Source organism: Xiphophorus maculatus, chromosome 2, assembly GCF_002775205.1.
Source record: "Xiphophorus maculatus strain JP 163 A chromosome 2, X_maculatus-5.0-male, whole genome shotgun sequence".
Lineage (NCBI taxonomy): Eukaryota > Metazoa > Chordata > Actinopteri > Cyprinodontiformes > Poeciliidae > Xiphophorus > Xiphophorus maculatus.
This window is the reverse complement of record NC_036444.1, coordinates 5,848,315-5,858,816: the sequence shown is the minus strand read 5'-3', so window position 1 is coordinate 5,858,816 and position 10,502 is coordinate 5,848,315. Positions and strand designations below refer to the sequence as shown.

Sequence of the window (10,502 nt, the reverse complement as noted above, 5' to 3'; positions counted from 1 at the left end):
CACGCAGTCAGAGAGAAGCAGAAGTGACTTTCTGTGTCGTTTGGAAGACGAAGTCCTGCTGTGGACCATCTGACCCTGGTAATTTCACGCCACTCCACTTTCTTTCCAAACAGCGATTAGAGGTAAAAGCATGTAATCTAAGAGAGAGCGCTTTACAGGAAAGTCCAGTTTCAACCCACTCATTTAATCTCTTCAGTATGCTACACCTGGAGACAAAAGCATTTCTAGCCGCAGACAAACGTGGGTATTTCAGTGTTCAGATAACTGTCTTAAATCAATATAACATTGAAACGAGGGTAGGTGGCTGTTATAAAACACATAAAAAATTAAAAATACATTTTTTTCACTATGTTCTGACAAAATAGTATCAGACATCCTGCTGAATATGCAGGATGTCTGATATCCTGCATATCAGACATCCTGATATGTCTGATATGCATATCCTGCACATCCTGCTGAATATGCAGGATGTCTGATACTGATACTATCAGGATATCTGATGCTATCAGACATCCTGATCAGACTATCAGTTACAAAGTAACGCGTTACTGACGTCGGACCACTTTTTACAGTAACGAGTAATCTAACGTGTTGCTATTTCAACACTTATCAAAACCACTTTGAGTTTCTGTGGGTTACTATTTTAATTTTATTTCCTCTACGTGTCTTGATCGCCATTTCTATGTGACAGTTATCAGCAGCGACAGAAATGTAAACAACGGAGGGTAATGTTAATATAATTACTACTATTTGAAAGTATAATTTAGACGTATTAGAGAGGGCTCATGGGGGGATATGAGCTCTGATTGGAGACTCCTGGGACCTCTAATGAAGATCTTGTCTTTTCATTTAGTGATGCTTCACTGATCAGCAGAGAGGGAACATCATCTTGGACTTGTTCCTCCTGTTTCCGTCACAGCTACCTGTCCTACTTTTGACCCTGCCAGCACACAATGAGCAACAAGTCTAAAAATAAATAAAAAAAGCTTACGAGAGCCTGGCTGATTTTGAGAGCTGCAGGATGAGAAGGAAGAGCAGAATGTAATTAACTCTGAGTTAAAGCCCCCCGCCTTCCTCCTCTCAGACATGACTTGCCTCCTGCTTCGTGGTGAAGCTGATGAAGGGAACAGAAAGCAAAAGGTTTGTGATTACCTTTGGATCGGGTGGCTCCATGTATGAAATTATTGTCAGGGTTGAATGGAGGAACTGAAATTATACCAAATACAAGTCTATCAGAGGAGCCATTTTGGGGTGATTAGTTGCCGGTGGTTACGATTTACCAGGCTCCATTCACCTGAGACCCGTGGTGACTTTTCATGAAGTCCTTTTCAACTCTATTACTGCAATAGGCTTGGATTCACTGTGATCCAGGAGCAGCGGCTCACAGACAAGATGCTTTCTGGATCTGGACCAAACGTCCAGGAGGAGTTCTGGTAAATTTAGCCTGGTGAAAAAAACTAAATAAAAAAACAGGCCCTTTAAAAAAATAATGTGTAGGTTTTGAATTTTACCCAATCGCTTACATTTTCCCGTGGTGTATCCAATGCACCAGTTATGTTTTGTAAACAACCACAGTCCGCTGACAAGAGAGAACAAGATGGCTGTTACAGATGCAGTTTGTACATTTTATAAAAATGTTTTGTTTTTTTTTACATATTCGTTGAAACTGTCACTGTTTTGTGACAGTATGGTATGAGATAGATAATCTGTGAAAAAAAAAATAAACCTCAACTGTCTTCTCCCAGTTCTAACTAGAAAAAGCCAATCAGAACCAAGAGGCGGGCCTTAGCGCTGTCAATCACTCTCTGCTACTACAGCTTGTGAGCGCTAGCCTAGTTAGCATGGCTACCAATGAGAGCAGATTAAAGGTTGTTCTGTAAAAGTAAGTTGTTTCTCCACCATTAGCTTATTGAGCAGCCATTACATGAGGTTGATTGAGAGCCAAGACCCTCCTCCTGGCTCTGATTGGTTGTTTTTATTTTCTTTTTTTATTTATTCGAGCAGCAACAACTAGCTCAAGGAGAAGGTAGATTAGCTCCATCTTTTCACATATTGTACCATCGCGACATGGTGACAGTTTTAACAAATACAGCTCTGGAAAAAATTAGGAGTCCGCTGCACTGAACCTCATCGATCACCTCCTGGTTATTCCACCACATATTGATTTCTGAACTCTTTCTAAGTTAAAACATTAGTATTGTTGTTTCTAAATTAACATAAACTTGTTTTCTTTGCCTTATTTGAGGTCTGAAAGAACTGCATCTTATTGTTATGTTGACCATTTCTCATTTTCTGTTAATACAAAATTTTACATACATGTCAGTAGTTCATAGAATAAAAAAAACAACGTTCGTTTTACTCAAACATATACATATAAAAAGCAAAATCAGAGAAACTTATCATTTTATCCAGAGTGGTATGTAAAAAACATTTTTAGAATAAAAGTTGCAGCTTTAGTGTTGTTTCAATATTTTGAAGCTGCTTTGTCCGTTTTTCCTGCTGCCATTGCTAAAACTACAATTCTAAAATGCAAAAAACCGAAATAAAATCAACGTCACCTTTCACTTCTTCCTCTACTCACTGATTGGCCCGGTTCAAATGCTACCGGAGCAATCCGTGTTAATGGGAGAAAACCCAGAGAGCAGTGAAGATTAAAGTCGAGTGAAAGAAAAAAAAAAAAGCCTCCAGTGGAATTACGTAGGAGGGCAATAAGCAGGCGAGGTAAACAGTCTTACCCTGCTAAATGACGTCAGCTGTGCAGAAACCCGAGTCAGAATAAATGACCCACATACTTCAAGGAAAAGGACATTTTCACGTGTTCAGATCTGCGATGGTCTGAGGAGTTTCAGCCGTTTGTTGTCAGTGGAGCTGCGAGGCTGCGGGGGTTTCAAAGTTAGCTCACGCTCCAGGGAAACACGCCACCCACACCTGTGTTTCTATTTGAAATGTGAAGGAATGAAGGCGAGGCTTTGTGTTTGAAACGAGCGTTTTATTCCACAGGAGCTCAGCATGAAGAAGAAGGAAAACAAATTAAAATGAAACATGTTTAGCTTGCCTTTCATTTAAAATCTTAGGCTACAAAAAACTTTATCTTTGTTGGGAATATTACATAAACTCTATTACCATGGTACAGTTCCAGTGTTAAATCATCTAAGAATGTTTCAGATTCAGCAGAATATAAAAACAAACCTAATGGTATCAAGTATTTTCATGAAAAGAAGGCACAAGCTGTCAGAAATGTAAAAGTTTAAACTGGTTTATGAGTGGAACAGGTCGCAGACGGTCAGGTGGGTTTTGGACACGGAAAGAGCCGGGTACAGAGGCTCACAAAAACTGTGGTTGTAAGAATGCAATAAAGCAAGACTGCCCCCTGGTGTCGCATCAAAGAACGACAGGCTGCCCTCTTCGAAGTCCAGGAACACTCCCACCCGCTGCAGGCCGTCGGCCCTCACCGGAGCTGCCTCCTTGTTGTGCAGAGCCTCCAGCTTCCTCTTGTCGCAGGCCAGGCACCAGGAGTAGCTGTTGCAGCCCAGACGGGAGCCGTCCTTCTGGCCCTTCCTTTCTATCTGAGCCGTGCTCAGGCCCACCTTCCAGCGCCCGTCGTCCACCGACACGGACACCTCCCAGTACCAGCGGCCACCCTGCAGCGGGGAAGACGCCAGGACTTGTGGGAAGGAGCTGAAGCGAGCCTGGTGGTCGGCGTAGGCCTGCGGGGCTTCGCTGTACGCCACCTTCCTGTTGGCTTCGGACAGCTGCAGCTTGGGATGAGCCGTGTCTGCGTCCATGGCAGGAACGGTGCCGTCTGGACGCAGGGAGAAGATCTCTTTACAGGACGCTCTATTAACAAACTTCATTCTTATTTTTGTTTTATCATTCATCTATCTGTGATGTTGTGAAGCACTTTGGCAAGCTGAGGCTGTTACAAATGTGCTATAAATAAAATCGCTCTTCAAAAAATATTAATCATCAGAACAGAAATTATCAAACTTATGTTTATTTATGCGATAATGATTAGTTTACTAATATATGTTGACTATTTTTGGATTAACTGATAAATAAAGGGATAGAAAAAGGTGCTTAATAGATGATTTTTTTAATACTGAAACTTAACCTTATAACGTTTGAGGAGTTTTTGGTAGAATTAGTAATCTATTCATCATGATTAATTGTTTCAGCGCTGCTTTCTAAGCTAAAATAACGAGCGTGGAGGATGTGGCGTGAAGTGTTTCTTACACAGCAGCCTATAGAGGTCTCTGTCTTTCCCCGGCATGGTGATGACGACGGCGTCCAGACGTTTCTCCGTCCACCTCTGCAGGCAGCTCAGTCGGCCGCGGTCCACTTCCTCTGGAGGCGCAAACTGATCGGCACAGTTCCCCACCTCGCTGGTGCTGGTGAGGAAGAGCAGAGTCAGAGTAAAACTACTGGATTCATGGATCCCAAACAAAGTCTCTAAAATACTCCATATGATCATAATGAAGATGAATAATGGTGGTTAACACACAGATTGTACTTACAGCTCTGGAAAACATTTAGAGACCCTTAAAATGATCAGTTTAGGTCAGTTAGTATCATTTAAGTCCAATGTTTTTGACCATTTTTGCAAAAGAAAAAATATTGTAATACTCAAATTAAATTACTAGCACGAAAAAATGCTGCTGCCTGTAGATTTTGTGTGGATTTCAGTGATCAAGGAATCACAAAAAACTGGAAGGACTGATTGATGAAATTTGGCATCTGGAGTCTAGAGGGCCATATAAAATGCTATAGTGAAGCAGATTTGGCCGCCGGGCCTCGAGTTTAATACCTGTGGTCTAGACTATAACCTGTAACAGAGATGCTCTTTCTCTGAAAGCACATGTCCTCTCTGATGTTTCCTAATGAAAAAGAGTCAATACCAGAACTCCTTAAGGCTTTTTAAGCACAGTATTTACTCAAACTATTGTTAATTTGTTCGGTTAGATAACTGCCCTCATTAAAATGCAAGAAAAAGCAGAAGTTTAATTACTTACAGCTGAGAAATCCTGCTGTACTCCTGAAAAGTCGAGAAGAAGAAGAAGATATTTCTGTTTTATTCTGTAATAAAATGGCCGTATATCTAACAGAGAGAACTCCAGCTGACCATTATGAACGCCTGGTCCTGAGCGCGCGTGTCGGCCCTGGCGTCGGCCAGACCCTCCAGGTTGTGGAGGCCATTTTGGATGGACCGCAGCGAGCTCTGAAGCAGGCAGAGCTTCTTGTCCAGACCGCCCAGGACCCGGTTCTCCTCCTTCTTCACACAGTGGAGAGCCGACTGCTCCTCCTGATCCAACGCCTCTCTGATGGCACCGTACTGCTGCTTCACTCCGTCCAGCGCTGTGGTTAGAACCGCCTGGAGACGAAAGGAGAGCAGCGTCATCATATTACTGTGAGATACAATCAGATGACCAGAGTTAAAGAATGACTGGAAATAATTATCTGCAGTTACTTCACACGGCTCGTACAATTAAAGCACTTTTCAACCACTTTCAAGGTAAGTTTTCAAACTTTTTCATTAGACATAATTTATTACTGTAATCATTATTACGCATTCTGCAGGAGCAACAAAGTAAACTAAAATTGTCAGGTTCATCTACCTAAGCATTCTCAAACTGAAAAAGAAGAGAGAGACAAGTAAGTTTTAGATTAACTTGCAAGGAGAACAGACAGGAGCGTCTTAGTGACAAGCTCCTCCCAGACCCTTTCTTTTTATTTCCTTAGGGCAGTCCTAGTTACATAGCTTATTTAATTATCTTGAGTTAATCACATAGCATAATTGCTTCTTCTGTTCTCTTGAGTCACAGGTGTGTTGCACCTACAAGCTGCCGTAATGTAGAGTGCAAAGTTCAGAGTTCTTGTTTACTTCCTTCTGTAGAAACGATGCAGGAACTGATGAACTCACAGAACAATGAGGTGTCTTGTGCATCCGTGGTCTCATGTTCCTCTGTCTCTGGTTCATAAACTTCGACCCTTAATCATCCATTGTTTATTCTGCTATGTCAGTTATCACCTGGGAAACCTGGGAGTAGTGATGGACTCTGACCTGAACCTCCAGAGCCACATAAAGACAGTTACAAAGTCGGCCTTCTATCACCTGAAGAACATTTCCAGGATTAAAGGACTAATGTCTCAGCAAGATCTAGAGAAACTCATCCATGCGTTTATCTTCGTCTTCACAGGTCTGTCCAACAAATCAATCAAACAGCTGCAGCTGATCCAGAATGCTGCTGCTCAGGTTCTCACTAAAACCAGGAAGATGGAGCACATAACACCAGTTTTAAAGTCCCTCCACTGGCTCCCTGTAGCTCAAAGAATAGACTTTAAAATACTGTTGTTAGTTTATAAATCACTGAACGGCTTAGCACCACAATACATTAAAGATCTGCTGTTGTTGTATCAACCTTCCAGACCTCTCAGGTCTTCTGGTTCTGGTTCTGCTCTGCATCCCAGAACCAGAACCAAACGAGGAGAAGCAGCTTTCAGCATCTATGCACCACAAATTTGGAACAAACTTCCAGAAAACTGTAAAGCAGCTGAAACACTGACTTCCTTTAAATCTCAACTAAAAACCCACCTGTTTAGAATTGTATTTGAAATGTAATCAATTACAAATTTATTGATGGAACTTGACTTAATGCTTTGTTTTTGATTCTATGTTGCATTGTGTTTCTGTGTTTGTAATGATGTAAAGCACTTTGAAATGCCTTGCTGCTGAAATGTGCTATACAAATAAAATTTGATTGATTGATTGACTGATTGATTATCACTCTTGCTGCAGACCATCTGGTGTCAGCTTCCAATTTGTCACGTTTAGATGTTTTCCTGCAAGCATCTCTCACAAGGCACAAATTCCAGAAGCAAACAGACATAGAGTATTTATATTTGTAATTAATTTAAACGTATCAAAAATATAACAAGATTTTATGTTTTGAAATGTCTCGTGTCTGAGAACAAAACACAAATATTACAACAACAAAAAAAATCTCTCAATTTTAATAACGTTGTTTAATGTAGAAAATATAAGCTAACCAAAAAGTCATTACGCCATTAGGAATAATAAATATTTACTACATTGAGACAAACCAAACTTGCTCAAACTAAATGCTTAAACACAATATACAAGGAAAGAAAAAAAATATCTACAAGATATTTTAAGTTTTCTGTAATTTAGCAAATCGAAATAATTTGCTAAATTATTTCTAAAACAAAAATAAATTTAGTCGGATTTAACTACAGTCAGTTATAGGTGTATGAAAATATCTGGTTTCAACTGTAAATAATGTTTCCCAAATTTTTAGCTTTTAATCATATGTTAGATTGCACTTTATTAATAAACTGTGCAGTTTGAATATCAAGCACTTTCCAAACCTTGAAATTCAAGCATTTTCAAGGATTGGCCTCATAAAGAGCAACAGATAGATCTAAGTCTGCACATCTAAATGGGTTTATTAAACAATTACATAGGTTCAGAAAATTTAGCCGGACAAAGCAAACAGACTACAGTTTGGTTTAAACTGCTAAAAGAATATTAAGATCTTTATGCCAATGATAAACTAGTAAAATTAGTTTCCTCTTACTCTGAAAGTCTCTTTCTTCTCTGTGAGTTCAGTCACTCTGCTCTTCACTTGCTGTTCAGCCTCCTGCAGCTGTTTGATTTCTTCTTTCAGGTTTGCCTGGAAAAATCACAACAAACATAAAAAACACCAATCAAGAATTCATGACACCATTAATCTCTAAACATACACAGGTTTCCCCCTCAGTGTATTATAAGCCACCAGGCTTTACTTGTGCCCCCACTGGGCTAAGCACTGCTTATTTATTTAAGACTTTTTAAAATGCTAGCATTTTTTAAGACTTTATAGTTGGTGTTCAGGTTTTGATCTTCAATCTGTCAATAACACATAATTATCAAGTGATATTTTCACATTACCTGTCAACTTTAAACATTTTTTAACTCAAAAACGCGACGGGCCGACTGTCCTAGCACCAACCACCGGGTTTAGCATGTTTTCTGGGTGAAACCTTGACCACCTTGTTCTGGAGAACATAGGTAAAAGATGCATTTTTCTCACCCTGAGCTCCTTCTCCGCCTCCCTGATGCTGATGCAGGCGTGGTCGCGGTGCGAGCCGATCACGGTGCACACGGTGCACACGCACACCGCGCACTGCCTGCAGTAGATCCGGTTGATCTCCTGGTGCTCCTGGCACCTCCACAGGGAAATGTCCTCCATCGGAGAAACCAGGGTGTGGTTCTGGAAGACGGGCGACTCCAGGTGAGGACGGAGGTGCTCCTTACACATGGACGCCCCACACACCAAGCAGGTCTTCACAGCCGGCTGGTGCCCCGTTTTAGGGCAGTAATGACACGGGACTGGGCTGCCGTTTGACTTCTCTGGTCTGAGGAAGAGGCCCAAACGGTTGGAGGAGGCAGAAGTGGACATCAGAGGCGACTTGCTGACTGGAGCTGATTTGTTCCCTGGATTTAAACTCTCAGGACAGGCTTCAGCGCTTCCAGGTGAGGCGAGTTTCTTTGGTGAAGTGGGAATTCCTGTCGCGTCTTTCCTGGGGGTTGCATTAAGAGGAGCGTCGCAGAGATCTACTTCACTGGAGCTGTCAGAATCATCCGCTGACTTTTGAGACCAATCACTTTCAGCTGACTTCCTGTCAGAGTTCTTGGTGAGGGATTCGCCGTCCCCACTCGCAGACGGTGTGGGTTCTGGGTCGATTGGTTTTGTGGACGTCCCCGCATCAGCTGGATCTTCAGGTTTATCTGAGAAGGAGGCGGTGGGAGTCTCAGCGGTTCTGGACCGGTCATTGGTAGACTCCACAGTGGTTCGCTTTGCCACATGTTCCTCTGAAACGGGTGTGGTGGCCTTTCTCTTCCCAAGGAGCCGGCTGGTCAGCGAGGTTCTTCTCAAGTCCGAGGCAGACGTACTTTGTTCGCTATGACTGGATGATGTCGCTGTACCAAACACAATGCAAGCAGGACAACACTGATGAGAAGGAGACTGAATTAACACAAGGATTGGTCAAAATTCAGCCAAGTTGCAGTGATTGGTCAGAAAAGAATAAAATACAGGAAACATAAATGTGATGATGTACAAAAAAAGTTAGGTTGACTGGTGAACATGCGAAGTTTATGCACAATTTTGCGAATGATGAGTGAATTTCCGCTAGTAGTTATGATGGCAACATCCTGAAGGGACAGATTAATTAAAATGGTTAACTTTTTTTAAAATCCAGAATAAATATTCCATTCTAGGTAACGTGACAGCCTCCTGATCAAAGTCCTGACTTTGAGTAGGCCATTCCCAAATCCTTTGAACCACTCAGAGGTGGACTTCTGGTGAGCTTTGTATTATTTTTCTGATGCATAATCTAAGTATGCTTGAGTTCAAGGTCACAAACTGATGTTGAAATTCTTCAGAGTTCTGGTACCTGTGATTATTTACCAAGCAAAAAAAATCAATACGGGATTTTCGTTCGAACTGAATCACTGAAGTCAAAAGTTGAATTTTTCTACCAGTTTCAGAGTCAGATCATGCTATTGCAAACAAATATCAATCTGTGTTAAAGATTTCAACACAGATTTAACCAGCGTTCCAAAAAATTTGAAAAGCGATTTGAAGGATTTCATTATTTTCAGTAATCTCACTTCCCGTAACATGGTTAGTTTTTTTTTTAATTCAAATTTACACCATGCAGTTTTACAGTTTTCTTTCTTCAAAATTCAAATTCAAAAATACTTTATCAATCCCAAAGGGAAATTAATTAGCTACAAACAGATGTTTCACACTAAACAGATAAACCTCAGTGCTGTTACTTTAAAGAAATGGTTTGATCAGTGATTGTACTTTATAGCTCATTCTGTTAAAACTATAAACTATAAAGCACCTTTTCACATAGAAATGCTTTTCTAAATTGATTTGTTTCTTTCTTCTGGTCAGGATCTCCAAACACGAACAGAACCGCATTTAGCTTTTTAATGTTAAGCTGCTGAGGAATGCTGGGTTACAAGCTGGTAATAACAATGTTCAGCAATCCTAAAACCTTAGTTAATGACATTCTATGACCGGAAGACATCTAACGTTAGCTAGGTTAGCTTCTTCTAGTTACCGGTAAACCGTAGCAGATTGTGAATATTCCTTTATGTGTGTATTGCCCAGTTACAAGTCAAAGGTGTATCCGGTTTACCTGCAGTACTCCGTGGAGGTGGCTGTCGAATCGGTGTAGGCGACCGTATGAAACTCTTATCAAACGGAAGGGTCTGGTACACAATTTTACACCTGGACTCAGGACAGTGGTATGGTCCGGACGGGCTAACGCTCCACAAGTCTCCAATACATCTTCGGCAGAACCGGTGGTTGCATTTCAGGGTGACGGGATTTTGGGTCATAACATCACAGAGCAGGCACCTCGCTGGTGTATCAAGAGATGCCCCCATTTTGGTTTGGCTAATGTTTAATGTCTGTTTCCGCGAAGACAGG

At 41.2% G+C, this 10,502-nt stretch overlaps 1 protein-coding gene across 1 annotated transcript; it reads right to left on the bottom strand.

Moving 5' to 3' along the window:
* Positions 1-2,968: 2,968 nt before the first annotated feature.
* Positions 2,969-10,502, bottom strand: LOC111606511 (E3 ubiquitin/ISG15 ligase TRIM25-like). Its single transcript, XM_023327126.1, has 7 exons — positions 10,210-10,502; positions 8,088-8,977; positions 7,593-7,688; positions 5,120-5,368; positions 5,010-5,032; positions 4,234-4,388; positions 2,969-3,802 (listed from the first exon to the last, which is right to left on the bottom strand). Exons 1-7 carry the CDS (start codon positions 10,457-10,459, stop codon positions 3,258-3,260), a joined length of 2,208 nt encoding a protein of 735 aa, XP_023182894.1. The 5' UTR covers positions 10,460-10,502; the 3' UTR covers positions 2,969-3,257.